The sequence below is a fragment of the Aythya fuligula genome, chromosome 3 (genome assembly GCF_009819795.1).
Source record: "Aythya fuligula isolate bAytFul2 chromosome 3, bAytFul2.pri, whole genome shotgun sequence".
Taxonomy (NCBI): domain Eukaryota; kingdom Metazoa; phylum Chordata; class Aves; order Anseriformes; family Anatidae; genus Aythya; species Aythya fuligula.
In genome coordinates, this window is record NC_045561.1 from 114,206,224 (window position 1) to 114,221,608 (window position 15,385).

At 41.3% G+C, this 15,385-nt stretch overlaps 1 protein-coding gene across 1 annotated transcript; it reads left to right on the forward strand.

The window, feature by feature from the left end:
• Window positions 1-7,611: 7,611 nt before the first annotated feature.
• LOC116487513 (centromere protein Q-like) lies at window positions 7,612-11,747 on the forward strand. The gene is made up of 6 exons (XM_032184509.1): window positions 7,612-7,715; window positions 9,017-9,085; window positions 10,122-10,249; window positions 10,691-10,812; window positions 11,001-11,082; window positions 11,551-11,747. Exons 1-6 carry the CDS (start codon window positions 7,612-7,614, stop codon window positions 11,745-11,747), a joined length of 702 nt encoding a protein of 233 aa, XP_032040400.1.
• The last annotated feature ends 3,638 nt before the right edge of the window (window positions 11,748-15,385 follow it).

Genomic DNA, 15,385 nt, shown 5'->3' on the forward strand with positions numbered 1-15,385 from the left:
CTGGAAACCATGGCTGATGGGCTGGAAACTGCAGAGTTTTGATGTTCCCCTTTACAGGACTGTGAGTTTCATCAGAGCTCTAATTTCCTGACTTCAGTATTATAAAAATAGCAGGAGGATACATTGCACTGAGGTCAAAATGTAAGTTTTATAAGTTTATGGACCTTCAGATTCAAAAAAATAATTTCATTTAAATTATTTATATATTTTCAAACATTGTTCATTTGGTGAAAGTCCATTCAAGCTGCATTAAAAATATATATCATATTTTAGCATTTAAACTACATATTTACAGGGCTGATATTTAAATCCTGATGCTTAATTTTTAGTATGCCCTAGAGAAATCAAACCAACCAAAACTTGTTTGGTAGGGCACACAATCTATTTTCTGATTTATTCTTTATAAGCCATTACAATTTACTATTTACAAATTGTTACTATTATCAGAGAAAAGCAGGGATTGAGCTACATGGCTTCTACATGATGCTGAAAATCTGTCTCTACTGTATACCACATATTTTCCAATTGAATAGGCAAAAGGAAAAAAATATTGCCTATATTTGGTAAAAGGCAGACATAATCCACATGTATTTACAATGTTTGACAGAATATTGTCTGGGAACAGAATCAGGTCTAGCAGATGCTGTATCAAGTCCTAGCTTTTCTCTTTTTGAACTTTGTGTACTCATTCCAGTCTGATAACCGTTCTACCCAGCTTTGAGCTCAATATTCCAGACAGTATCCAACAGTATGCAAGCTTTGCCTATACTGGAAGTATAAATAACAAAATCAATTTAAAGACAAATTATGTGTATTGCAAACTTGTTTTAAGTATATATACATATAGATATACAATGTATATACACATTCATCTGTCTACTTTTTTTTTTTTTTTTTTTTTTTTTCCCCAATGAAATTGCTCACACAAGAGAATATAAACTTGGAAAAGGAAAGATATTAGGAGATTATTTTTATGTATCCAGTAGAAATTACACTTTGAAACTACATCCAGAAGCACACAAGTATGCATAAATGTTATTAAAATTAATGAGGTTTAAATACATGATTCAAATTAGACTTGCAGTTGCACATTTTCATGAGCTGAGATGGAGTTAATCTTCCTTCAGCTGGAACCTAAATTTGCATTTAAAAATTTGCATTAAAATCTAAGAGGGTCTAAAATTGGATCCCTAAATATTTAAAATATATCTTTAAAAAGTGTTGCAGGAAATACCTAATTCCTAAATAAAATTAAACAACAACAACACAACAACAACAACAAAAGAGCTTAGGTAATTTTAAAAATAGCTAAGCAGATTTGTCTTGTCAAAACAATCCAAAAGAGGAGCATTAACTACAGTATGCAATTTTAAATACCCCAATATTTCTGACAATTTTATTCCTTTTTTTTTTTTATTTGCAGGTTTGGGGATGGGAAGAGAGGAAGGTGGGAGAGAGGGAGGGGAGGTGGGAGGGGAATCTTTTATTTTTATTAATTTTATTTTTCACTTTTTTAAAAAATAATGAATTTGGAATTAATTGATCTCTAATTTTGCCCTGTGCATGGACAGTTTTGTAATTAATACCCTGCTGATATTTGAATGTTAATACATTATGATAACACACAGGAGAAAAGTATTCTTAATTCTAACCAAAAAGAGTAGTATCTAAACTTTCAGGGCACACAATTTGCCTATTTCTCAGGAACGGAAGATCTGTGTGTAGCCTATTTCAGACATAAAGTTGTTGTCTATCTATGCTCTAGAGCTGAGTTCTCATTTGTGAGGAATTTCAATGGCTTCGGAGATTGTGAACATTTTAAACAAAATTTAAATAAGCTAGGATTTCTTTTTTTAGAGTCTGATTTATGGATATTTTTTACCTTCTTTCAAGTGAATTAAGTGGATACAAAAGTTGAAAGCAATCCTTGTTTACAATGCATGCACTGAGTTTTGTACAGTTTTATCTTTTTTTTCTCATAACTATAAATGGATCTTTTACCCTCAAATCATTAAACTCTTGAAATTGAAAAAAAAATAGTGGACTGCAAAAAGCATTCCTTGCACTGGACAGCAACTGGATGGACTGATTGTGTAAGACAGGAGAGATCCTGTTGTGTGTGTAGTGTATTCCACTAGCAAGCTTTAGCCCTGATCAGCAGGAAGGCAGGGACAAAACTGAGAGCCACTTTGTTTAGACTCACTGTTGGCTGGAGATGGGGGCATGAAAATGCAGCAGCCTTGCAACTATTGGGCTGGGACAGAAGAAATTCCCTTGGGACCAGAAACCTACTGGATTCAGCTATCTCTAACTAACTGTACTGGAAAGCTCAGCTTGTCTCCAAGCCAGAGAGGACATAGAGCCTCCACCATTGGAAATGTTTAGATTAGAGAAATTTTCTGTTGAGAATGGTACAGATGCAATTGATCTCACTTGGGGCAGAAAGGACAAGCTAAATGAGGTCACTTCCAGCCTTATGATTTCATTAATCTTCGTTATTTGGACTGTTATTCACACTCTTGGAAATAAAGACAGCCATTGACCGAGCAGTGCTTGTTCTTTCTGACAGCAAGGAGACCAAGAGGTGAGCTTGCAGCCCAAGGGAGCCTAAAAAGGTGAGCTGCAGTTGCCTGAAGGGCAGTTACAGCCAAGAGAGTCAACCTCTGCTCGGTAAATAACTGATGGTAAATCACAAGGTAAATGAAAGCAAATTGCAGATTGGAAGGTTCGGAATAGACATTTAGGAAAATATTCTTCATTAGGACAGTGATACAGCACTACAGAATGCTTGTTAGAGCAAATGAGGGAAAAAAACTACCTTTAAGGCTCAGTTGAATAAAATCACAGGCAACCTGCTTGGCAGAAGTCCTGTTTCAAGGAGGAGGAGAACTGAATGACCTGCAGCGATCCCTTACAAGCAGCATTTTTAATGTCCTGTGATCCCTGCAGCAGCTGTTTCAAATAGCACAGTTTAGGGAAGGTTACTTTCAAACAGTTTGGTAGCAGGATTGACACAAGCTATTGCGACTTAGCCGGGAGGCTGATACGAGTGTGACTAGATTTTTAGCACTGGCATCGGATCAGTACTATAATTTCCCATTATTTTCTCATTATTTTTACACTGAAAATAGCAGAAACTCAATTGCAACTAATTCCTATGTTGAGTAATTTCTCATACATATTTCTCTGTCTTTCTTTGAACAGGAAAAAGGCCTCTAATTACCTGTCAGGAATAGCAGGGTGTCCACAATGATAACAAAGTAAAAAAGGCTAACTAAATCATGTATTCTGTGATTAACAAGCATGAGAAAAGATATTTCCAGTTATACTATGTAAGTAGTAATGCAGTTATGAAAGTACTGGTGGGAGCTCATCTAAATTGTTATACATTTTTCATAATTTATGATCAAAAACAGTGAACATGCAATAGAAGAAGAGAAAAAAATATCAGGATGATCAGCAGAAAAGAAGGCCTGTATTGTGAGAAGGCACAGAAACAGCATAATCTGTTTAGCCTCACAGAGTTAAGAGTGGATGCAAATACATACGGCTTAGGTTATGAATATGTGGTGTAAAGGCATATATCTTCAGACATGTTTGTGTACTTTTAAACACTGCAAGAAAATGTGTAAATCAATGTTTGTATTTTTATATGTATTTAATTTTCGTGTTCTATTCCCAACCTTTAGCTCAGCTAGGATTTCATAGCTTCTGACTCCACATCTGCATAGCATTACAGGATCCAGTAACACATGTCCTTACAACTCATTTGGAGATTTTTCTAAATAGAAATTTTGGACAAACTACTCTCCAAATAGCTACGGTTTAAGTACAAACAATCTTAAAATACAAAAATGAAATCTGCAAGGGGCTGGAGCTGGTAGGGACGAGGATCTTGGCCAGTTTGGTGAGAAATCTCCGCAGGAGACACAGCCCCGAGCAGCCTGCTGGGAAGGGTCCTGCTTCAGCCCCCAACCTCCTTCCCGCTGCCCCTCACCGCTAAGGGCTCTCACCCTCTCCATTACAGCAGGATGTCCCCAGATAGACACAACGCTCTCTCTGGGTCCTCCTCCTACAGGCCCCACAAGCAACTGGGCCACAGCTGGCACCCACGGCAGAGGGATATAGGAGGGATACAGGAGGGATACGCTGTGACATCACCACCAGGGCCTGTTACCACACAGAGGGCCGTCCCTAGCTCTTCGCTGAAGTAGACTTGAGGAGGAAACTTCTGCACTGAAATACATCCTGCCAAACCTACCGTATCTTGGTCTGGTTGTCACCTTTCACCACTTCTCCACTGGGGTCATAGACTCACAGAATGTCCTGAGTTGGAAGGGACCTGCGAGGATTGCTGAGTCCAGCTCTTGAGTCTCCAAAGTGTTATAAATGCGGTCTGAATTCAATTTGAATTTTGTAATATTTATAAAACAAATATTTCTAAAAGGTATAAAAGGCAAGTAAACAGCGCTGGGTGTGCGGGGAGTCTACGCTCCACCAACACGCACACACAAACATCAAACATTCTAAATATACAGAACATTGCTTTACATACTAAACCCGAATATGCCTATACATACGTAAAATCAGGAAAGGTAACAAACAATCCTTTAAGTTCCATGACTTAACAGTCTCCATTTTCCATTCCTTCTGAACAATATGTCTCGGTTTAAGTTGTCAAGCAACTCGGTCTTCAGGCCTTATGTATCCCGTTCTTCCCAGATCGAAGAAAAAGCACATCCATCTCCTTTTCAAGGCCAATAGGCCTGGATCAAAAGGCACGTTCAGGTCACAGGGGGCGTAACAGCAAAAGCCTTCGATGGCTGTAGCAGCAGAGGGGCCCATGGCGTAGCAGTCGGATCAGTAAAGGAGCCCGCAGCTCCCTCACTATCTGGCAAGCCACACATTTGTGATCGTGGCTCCACATGGCTCTTTAATCTCAGAGATTGCTTGCCAGGTGCCAAGCAATCCCACTGCAACCTTGTCGTTTTTAGTTGCAGAGTCCCACACCTTGACCTCAGTTTGGTCCCATATTTCAGGCTCATAAACTGTCCGATTGTCAATAAGGAGAATAAGTTGCAAGGTTACCAGGACAGTCTTTGTTTCTAAGGACGTACATGTATGATTCCCCATAATGCACAACTGCTTACCAGCGAGAGGCAGTTGTGTGCACGGCTCCACTTCTCTCAGCTCAAGCTTCTCTCCAGCTCCAGTGTGCCCATTTCCAGTGACTTTCTGTACGAGCTTCTCTGAGCAGTTTGCTGAGTTTGGCCGAACCTATCTTCACGAGGCAATCAAAATGCCTGTTCCCGTCCTGGTCTCCATTCTGCCACCCTGTTCCTCTTCACTCCTTTTTCCTACTTCTTTATTGATGTAACTTCATCGTGTTGCCTTTTTTTCTTTTTTTTTTTTTTTCTTTTTCTTCTTCTTTCTTGAGGGCAGGCTCCCCTCTTATACCCTTGTCGTGTTAAGGGGTGTAGCTGATTAACCGTTATGGGCCCGGTCAGATTCAGGACACTGAACCAGTCGGACATTCACCAAAAACACATTAACCGTCTGGGGGTCCAGTCAGACATTCACCAAAAACGCATTAACGGCCTGGGGGTCCGTTCAGACATTCACCAAAAATGCATTAACCGCCTGGGGGTCTGGTTAGATTCAGAACACTGAACTATCACGGATAACCACCCTCACCCTCATTGCACTCAATGAGAGTTATCACAATGCAATCAAGTATGGTTTATTACAGCAACAGATAATCAGGTTCTTTTGGATTGCCGGCGATAGTGACTGTCTGCAAAAGCAAGTTAGTATGCATAAAATACATAGGTGTTATAGGTGTTATAGGTGTTATAGATGTTACAGGTGTTTCAGGTGTTATAGATGTTATAGATGTTATAGATGTTACAGGTGTTACAGGTGTTTACAGATGTTACAGGTGTTACAGGTGTTTACAGATGTTACAGGTGCGCAGCCTAGAAATAAACGCGTTAAAAGGATCAAAGACTCTATAGAGGTTTATAAGCAAGTATTTAGATCTCACCCAAAGGCGTCCCAATGGGGGGGGAAGAGAGGCTCAGCCCGTCGACTGATCCCAGGAGTCAGGAGGTCCTAAGGATGTTGTCCTCGGGATGGTATCTCCCCTGACGGTGGTATCTTCCCTAACATCCCCTTTCTCTTGGGCCAATTTATATTATTTTCTATCTTTTAGGTGGAGCTTGAATGGCTCTAGTCAAGCATATCTTAGTTATGATTGGTGTAAAGTTTTCCCGTCTCCGTTTAAAGCAATAGGCTCCGAGAAATTCAGAGCGCATGCTCAGTGAGGGGTGGTCGCACCTTGGAGGCGGGTAGCTTTTGGGATGGAGGTGTGTTTTGGTACACCACAACCCTTCTCTCCACAGCAGTTCTTTTCCAAACAACTTTTGATTGGTCAAACAACTTTGAATGTAAAGACAACAGCAAACACCCAGAAACATCCATGCCTTAACATGGAACCAGCTGGAGAACAAGAAACTGGAGACTGCATGGAGTCTCCTGAATCACCCTTGTTCTCTCTAAACTCTTTTATATTCCTGATGGCCTCATCGTTAAGAATCTAATGTTATCCCCTCCCTGCTATGCGCATGGCCTCGGTTGCGCGGGTAAAACGTGTCGGTAACGGCTCGGGGCTGGGACATGGAGCCGGTGGGAGTTGTGAGGAAGCGGCAGCAGCGGGGTGAGTCTGTGCGCGGGGAGTTGTTGTGGGAGCTGCCGCTGTGTTGGCCGCTAGGAGCAGGGGGTTAGGGGAAGGCGGTGTTGGTTGTAAGGACTACAACTCCCAGCAGGCTTTTTGGCTGGAGCGCCTGTTGCGCTGTTGGGGCTCGCAGCGTTGCATGCTGGGAGTTGTAGTGCGCTACATGCATCCTGTATACATGTATCCTGGCATTTCTTTCCTTTTGCTTGTTAACGTGCACTTTGTATCGGATGGATTATAATTGCTGGATTCTTTGTTTCCTTCTTTGCTGTTTGGTTTACAGACAATGAAACATCACCCTGCATCTTCCAGTAGAAGAAGGTAGACTGCTAATGAGGGAACAGCAAGAAAACCTAGTAGCAAAAAAAAAAAAAAAGGAACGGATGGAGAAAGAAGAAAACAAGCTCAAAAAAGAAAGGTAATCATTCTTTTGGGTCAAGTAAGTTAAAACATAACCAATGAAAGAAAGGGATTTGCCCGTTTTTCTGCTGGATTTCGTGTATTTCATACCTTTCATTAAAGGCAGTCCTCTTGAGGAAATGTCCAGCGTGGACAGTTCCTTTGAGACCGTTGTGGTTTAACCTTGGTAGGCAGCTCAGCCACACACAGCTGCTTGCTCATTCCCCCACAGTGGGATGGGGATGATATAAAGGTGAAAGCAAGAAAACTTGTGAGTTGAGATAAATATAGGGTAAAAGGTAAATCAAAAGCTAAACACCCAAAGGAAAATAAGGAATTCACTCACAGCTTCCCATTGGCCAGCAGATGTTGAGCTGTTTCCAGGACAGCTCCATCATGCATAAGAGTTTCTTGGTAAGACAAATGCCATACCCTCAAACACCCCATCTTATTTCCCCCAGCTATTATTGCTGAGCACGATGTCATGTGGTATGGATTACCTGTTTGGTCAGCTGGAGTCATCTGTCCTGGCTGTGTCCCTTCCCAACCTCTTGCGTACCCCCAGCCTTGCTGGCAGGGCAGTGTGAGAAGCAGAAAAGGCCTTGATGCTGTGTAAGCAGTCTTCAACAACAGCTAAAACCCAGTGTTATCCGCAATATCTTGGTTAGAAATTTAAAATATGGTGCTATACAAGCTGCTGGGAAGAAAACTAACACTGTCCCAGCCAAAACCATAATAGAGACCCCCTGCCTTAACTAGGAACTGTGGAAACCAGGGAGCAGGTGCGTGCTACCGTGTTTGGTCAGCAGAGGGAAGTGTTGCCTGATGGTTAACAAGAAGACAAGCTGGCTGTAGTTTTGAAGACATGCATAGAGTCTATAGAATCACAGAATCACAGAATTTTCTAGGTTGGAAGAGACCTCAAGATCATCGAGTCCAACCTCTGACCTAACGCTAACAGTCCCCACTAAACCATTTCCCTGAGCTCTACATCTAAACGTCTTTTGAAGACTTCCAGGGATGGTGACTCCACCACTTCCCTGGGCAGCCTGTTCCAGTGCCTAACAACCCTTTCAGTGAAGAAGTTCTTCCTAACATCTAACCTAAAAACTCCCCTGGCTCAACTTAAGCCCATTCCCCCTCGTCCTGTCACCAGGCACGTGGGAGAACAGGCCAACCCCCATCTCGCTACAGCCTCCCTTGAGGTACCCATAGAGAGCGATAAGGTCGCCCCTGAGCCTCCTCTTCTCCAGGCTGAACAAGCCCAGCTCCCTCAGCCACTCCTCGTAGGACTTGTTCACATATATGAACAGAGTGATGAAATCTAAGCTCCTTTGGCTCAGGTGACATTTCTTCAGTCCTGGAAAATATTCTGCCCATATCTCAGGATTGGCTTGGGCAGCTCACTGTTCGAAAGAGTTTCCTTAACAGCTTATCTTATGAGCAGCATGAGTTCAGTGCTGGTTAGGCAAACATCTTGTGTGTTTCTTATTACGTGACCCATTCTTGGAATGGGAGGAACTAAGAAGAATGAATCGCTTTCCTTAACCTGCTTGAGATGAATTACAGTGTCACAGTTCAGAAAGCCTTTTTTATAGTCAGTAGTAACAGATGAACGTCAAGCATTGAAGTGCTTTCAAGTGCTTCTTATGGTGGGTTAATGGTAGTAAATAAATTGTTGCACAGCAGAGAATGTCTCAAAATTGCAACATTTTTAGTATATCTTTTTTTTCAGGGAGTCACTCAGACAGTCAAAAGGAAAAATAAGGAAGTTCTGGCTATGTTTACTTCACTTGATTCCTTCTGTGCTTGGAGGCTTTCTGATTTAAAAAACAAACAAACAAACCAAACAAAAAACAAACTTTGCCTTTATTTTCGTTTCAGATCTATTTTGCCCAAACAAAGTGGGGGAAAAGGAGATTTTCAGAAATACCTGAACTTGTTGAAAGAGAGGTAAGAAATAAACTTTTTGAGAGAAAAAGAGGAAAAGGAATTTGGTTTACCCAGTTGTTCTGTGCCATTGTTGGAGGATTGCACCAGGGAGCATCACACTTAGAAAAACTTGGAAGAGAGTGTGGATGCAAAATCAAAGAGGGAGATATTGACAGTGGACAAGCAAGTGTTGTTGAAAGTATCCAGACCCATTTTAGCTACTTCTACAGAAGTAGCAGGACTAAGGAGGTATTCTTAACAGCTACTTTAATAAGAGTTATACTTATTTAGAAGGGTTTATGTTTGTTGGCAGCTATTTATTTTGTTATTATTTTATGATAGAGGCAGGAGCAGTGAGCTAAATTTTCTTTAACAGTCACAAAATGAATTAGAATTTAAGTTAATTCAAAGAGAAGTCAAAGGGGAAAAAAATTGTTAGGCCATAACTTGGAGTCTTTTTATGTCATGGAAACAGTTGTTTGTGACTGAGAATTTTTGTGTGTGTTGGTATACCATACACTTATGAATATCGGGCCTAAACCTGTATGCTGCTTTTTTGGTCTTCCAGTATATCAAGATATGAACACGAGCAGCTAGTTTTTTGTAACTTATTTTTTTATGCTTCACTTGTGATGTGTCAGGTCTGATTCCTGACTTGCCAAAATCCTCCTGCACCTCCATATCAAATGTGTGTTAAACTGTGACAGTTTGATGTATACAACAGGAAGATACTTGGACTTTAGCAAAGTATTTGATATTGTTTCCTACGGTAAACAACTGACAGGCCTGTAATTCCCTGGATCCTTCTTCTTGCGCTTTTTGTAGATGGGCATCATGTTTACTAACCTTCAGTTAGTAAATTTTGGAATTCCGTTTTGGAAAAGAATCTGGGACAGCTTTTCTTCCTGTCTTGATACTTTTACTTCACTGATAGCAATTGGGCTAAACTGAGTTTAGTTTCTCCCCAGTTTCTCCCCATTAGTATTTTTTTTTTTTTTTTCTAAAAAAAAAAAAAAAGAACTCCAAACAAGTCATGGTTGTGTTCTCTTTTATAAAGGATGCTGAGACTTTTCAAGACCTTAAAGGTGCCCCCAGGGAAGCTGGGCGAGCTGAAGAATGTCCTGAGCCTTCAGCTGGCAGAGAAACAAATGCTTGAGACAAATGAAAAGACTTTGATACAACTGCAGGTATGAAAGACATATGAAAGGAAGAAAATAGGTTTTGTGATGCTGCTGCTCAGTGCATTGTAACTTTTTATTAGAAGGACTGCTGGCTATGTCTGTGCTTCTGTGGAAGAGTAGTCCAGTGTCCACCATCACCCATTTTAGCTACAGAGCAGAGTATTTTTTTTCTTCTTTTTCTTTTTTTTCAGTGACTTGACTGATGCTGTGGAGAAGAGACACTAAGCTCTCAATACTTTTTAAAGTACTATCAGGAGAGATGGAACAGATGTTAATTCTTTAAGTTAATTTCTTATAGTTCTTTTTATATGTTTTTTTTTTTTTTTTTTTTTTTTTTCCATTCTTCAGGACTGTTTGTGTAGGGACTTTTATGCTGTATATTAAACACAAAAGACTCACCATTTCTCAAGCAGATTTTGTTTTGTTTTTGTTTATATTTTATCTGAAGAAGAAATAACTAAAGCTGAGCAATCAGCAGAACACATGGCAGAAACTATAAAGAGACTGCAATTCAAAATCCAGACGCTCAAGAAACAGTTAGAGGAAGATGAAAAAAGGGCTCAGAAAGTATTGGCACTAGGTCTTGATGCATTCCTCTAAGGAGAAGGTGTTTCACGAGCTAGCGCATGTGAGCTGTTTCTGCAGAGAGTGTTGTATAAAGAAGGACTCATCAGCCCTTGAGAATGTGTCTTTTCATTTTTTCAAGTTCAGTTGCAAAATTTAAAAGTTCAGGTTTATTTATTTTTTCTATCTAGGTGTTCCAGGAAGGTGGCACTGGGGCACTCCACCTTCCAGAACTCCCCAAGCGCAGTTTACAGGCACCCACTTTGCAGGTGAGCATGGAATGTGTTTTCAGAGGCAGCTTGAGTATGAGAGGGAAGGCAACAGCAAGTGCTTTTATAACTTAAACAGTCCCAGAGAGAAGTTTATCTGAAACTTTTTTTCCCTTTTCTTTCTCTTCATTCAGGGCTATGTAATGAGCTTGTGCTTTAAAAAAACAAAACAAAACCTAGAAAACATGCCACTTAAAGGAACACTTGTCTTTTCTTATGAGCCCTATGGTTCTAGAGAGCATGTAATCATTTCTGAAGTATACCTCTGTGTAGCTCTGATGGAAGGAACTTTGTTTCTTTCTGTGCCTTTGAATCTTTTATTTTTAGCTGAATCTAAATAGTCTGCATGATCTAAATGAGCTGAATCTAAATGAGTCTGCATGAATGTCTGATGGAGTGAAACTTCCGTTGAACTCAGTGTAATCATTTTTTTGATTTGTTGTCTTTTTTTTTTTTTTTTTTTTTTTTGAAGAAATTCTGAAGATAAAAAGTCAGAAGGGTCTTTTAAAGGATATGAGTGCTGTTCAGCAGTCAGCTGATATGGAGAACATGTTAACCCTCATTGAAAGTCACATGAGAAGGTGGACTTCCTTTGAGAGACCAAAATATATGGAGTCTCATATGAAGCAAAACGATGCATGCCAGTGCACTCACTCTATGTTAATGTAGAGCAGTGGGATGCTGATCACAGAAATGGCACTTTGTTCCTAATGGCTTTACTGTTTTGACTGCTGAACATAAATCTGTATCTGCATTCTGGGACTCTAATGATATAAGAGATCAATAATCAATATTGATCAAGAATATTTTTTTGAGCTGTGATGGCTTCTAATGTTGGTATATACTGCCTTAGGAGAAGGGAGGGAGGTGGAACTTGGGTTTATTTGTGTATTTTTATATAGTAAGTTAACCCATTATATTTTGGCTTTTATATTGCATCTGTAAGTTGGTGAAAGCAGAACCTCTTAAACTAACATTTATTTTGGAATTAAATCCTCTTTAAACCTGAAGCATGTAATAAAAATGTTTATCTAGTGCTCAGTTGTAAATCTCTGTTTCAACTTTCACACCTTTTTAATAAAAAAAGAAATACAGGAGATTGTATAATTTTTATCCTATCTCCAGGAATTTTGTTTTATTCTTACATTTTCATATTTGCTGCTTCTCAAAAAGACATTCAAATGTTATTTATCTAGATTGGAGAAAGTGCTACAAGACTTGGTCTATTCAGCCTAGAAAAGAGGAAGCTGAGGGGAGACCTCATTGCAGTCTACAGCTTCTTCATGAGAGGGTGGAGGGCAAGGCACCAGTCTATTCTCTTTAGTCACCAGTGATAGGACCCACAGAAATGGTGTCAAGCTGAGGCAGGGGAAGTTTAGGCTGGACATCAGGAAGAGGTTCTTCACTGAGAAGGTGGTTGCACACTGGAACAGGCTCCCCGGTGAAGTAGTCATTGCACCAAGCCTGTTGGAGTTTAAGAAGTGTTCGGACTGTGCGCTTAGTCACGTGGTCTAAACTTTTGGGTAGACCTGTGCGGTGCTAGGAGTTGGACTCGATGATCCTTATGGGTCCCTTCCACCTTGGGTTATTCTATGGTTCTATGACTGAAGGCAGGTATGTGATCAGGTGGTCTACCTGTGCAATATTTATTTTCAACATGAAAGTATTTCCAGGCATAGTGCTATAGGAACTGCCCTTATGTAAATATAGCCATGTACTCAAACGTGTCAGTGCTGCCTTTATGTATAGCTATACATGTACTGACAAAGCATTGTTGTGACACAGAGGCAAGCTTCCGCTTCAATATGGTGAGAAGATGTGTGGGAGTTTGAAGAAAGGCAGACAGGCACATGGTGTCTCTTCATCTCTGTGTTGCTGGTTCATTCTCCAGTTTATAACACAGGTGCCACGTTAGTGTGTCTTAAGCTGTCTTACTTCTCTTGGATCTTCATCCTACGGGTTTATGGAGCTGTGATGAACCAAGGGAATCATTTCAGGAAGGAGGTGGTGGTAGATTCATGGTCAGACTTCAAAGCTGTTATCACCCGTCCTCAGAGGCAGGTACACACATATACATGTTATTGTCTTTGTTTCTGAGAGCTTTGTGAATGGGGCAAGCTTTATCTGGGAAGCGTGTAGCTGGAGCGTGTGAAAACCATACAGCGCAGCAGGGCAACCCAGGTGGATGCGAGAGCAAAGCCCACTCTAGGGAGCACTGCTCTATCCTGAAGCAAGCTGACTAGTGACTATAGCCTAACCAAACTTATCTGTGAAGTATATGCTATAATTGATTGTAAGCATCCTGATCACACTGACTGCAGAATAACTTGCACAGCTTATGCAGAGACATATTTTACCTGCACTTATGGCACTTGACTGAGCCTTATCAGGATTCTTTTGTCTCTCTAGCCTTTGTACAGGCAGACAGTAAGAAAGAGCCTTAATGAGCCTGTGATGGGGCAGATACAGCTACAAGGTGAAGGATGGGTCCTCCTGGAGTCCAGAACAGGCAGTGCTAAAATGAAGCTGGGAGAAGCTTTGCCTTAGTCCCCTCTGTCCACCATTATAAAACAGTCTCCGAATTGCATTCATTTGTGGGTGCCTCCCCAACCCCAGGCTAGGAGACAGGCTCCTGTTGGTGTGGTCTCGCATCAGGTACTATGAGTGCTGCCTGTGCTAGATTCTTGGCATGCTGCCTGGGACAGCCAGTGCTCCTAGGCCAGCAATGCAGGAGTCAGCACAGGACAAGGATGATCCCCGATGTTGTTGCCATCCTGTCTAAGAGGATTTAACAGTATTGACAGGAACTGACTGTGCTATTTCAACTCAGGGCAGAGAACAGGCATTGCTGCTATTTTGTTTACCAGAACACGTGCAGTCTAAACATGTTGATGTTGGTTACCAAATAACACGGTGTGGGTGTTGGGACAACTGGTAGAAAAGGTGGTTATTGAACAATGAATTCAGCAAGAGCTTCAAGAAACTGCCACCAGGCCTAGGTTATTGTGCCTTGCTTATATGAAGGCTTACTTCCATTGCTGCTTTCTGCTACTTTTGACACTCTGGAGAGCAATAGATGTTTCTACGACTGAAACTGCCAAGTAAGATGTCCTAAAAATATCCACCCTGAAGCTCCAACCATTTGGTGGATCTCGGGGGTTACCTTTCAATGAGTTTTGATTCCAGTGTGAAAGGTGTGTGTGTGGAAAGGGAGGGATGTTTAATTCTGTATTTTTTCTCCCCATAATAAGACAGATGACCTTGACCATTATACTAACGCACATGCAGTTTTCTACAAGGAGCCACAGGCTTACCAGGAGCTACTGGAAAACACAAATGCCATCAACTGGGGACAAATTTTTCAGGTTCAAGGTATAGTCCTTAACTTGGTTTAAAGGAAACAGAATAGATGAACTTGTTGGTTTAAAAAGTCTTAATGGAGTGTAGACCCTGCCATTGTGCTCTGCATAAAGGTGTTTTGTACTTATACAAAACACAAGTTCTAAGCTATGGCTTTTGTAGGATTTTTGTTTGTGTTTTAATTCCATCCATATTTTATCCTATGTCGCCATTTCAAGTTCTGCTTTCAATTATGTTGAGATATTTCATTGGCAGGAGGATGTATTTATTTATTTTTTGCCACTTGTCATAGATTCTGTAGGCAACAAACAGACTGAGCTGAGCAGTAATTAGAAGTCCAATGAGAGCCTGTGCTTGGAAGTTGAACCCAGATACTGCTGCCTGCTGAAGCCTCACCTCAAGCACTTTGCGCAGTTTTAGGTGGCACGGTATCAGAAAGGCATAAAACTATTAGGGTCCAAGGGAGGGCTACAAAGATGGTGAAGTGTCTGGAGGGGAAGATTCCTGAGGAGTGACTGAGGTGCATTAGTTTGTTCAGCCCAGAGCAGAGCAGGCCGAGGGGAGGCCTCATGGCGGCCTGCAGCTCCCTCACGAGGGGAGCGGAGGGGCAGGCGCTGAGCTCTGCTCTCTGGGGACAGCGACAGGACCCGAGGGGATGGCATGGAGCTGGGACAGGGCAGGGTCAGGCTGGGGGTGAGGGAAAGGTTCTGCACCCAGAGGTGGTCGGGCACTGGGACAGGATCCCCAGGGCAGTGGTCACAGCACTGAGCCTGCTGGAGTTCAAGAAGCATTGGGACAGTGCTCTCAGACATAGGGTCTGGTTTTGGGTGATGCTGTGTGGAGCCAGGAGTTGGACCTGATGATCTTTGTGGGTCCCTTCCAACTCAGGATATTGTATGATTCTACAACTCTATATTTTCGATGATCTTGAGGTCTCTTCCAACCTA

Coding starts and splice junctions, on each gene's coding strand:
- LOC116487513 (XM_032184509.1), top strand. CDS start 7,612: ATGTCATGTGGTATGGATTACCTGTTTGGTCAGCTGGAGTCATCTGTC. Junction 9,086..10,121: donor CTGAACTTGTTGAAAGAGAG/GTAAGAAATAAA, acceptor TCTTTTATAAAG/GATGCTGAGACTTTTCAAGA. Junction 11,083..11,550: donor GGCACCCACTTTGCAGGTGA/GCATGGAATGTG, acceptor TTTTTTTTGAAG/AAATTCTGAAGATAAAAAGT.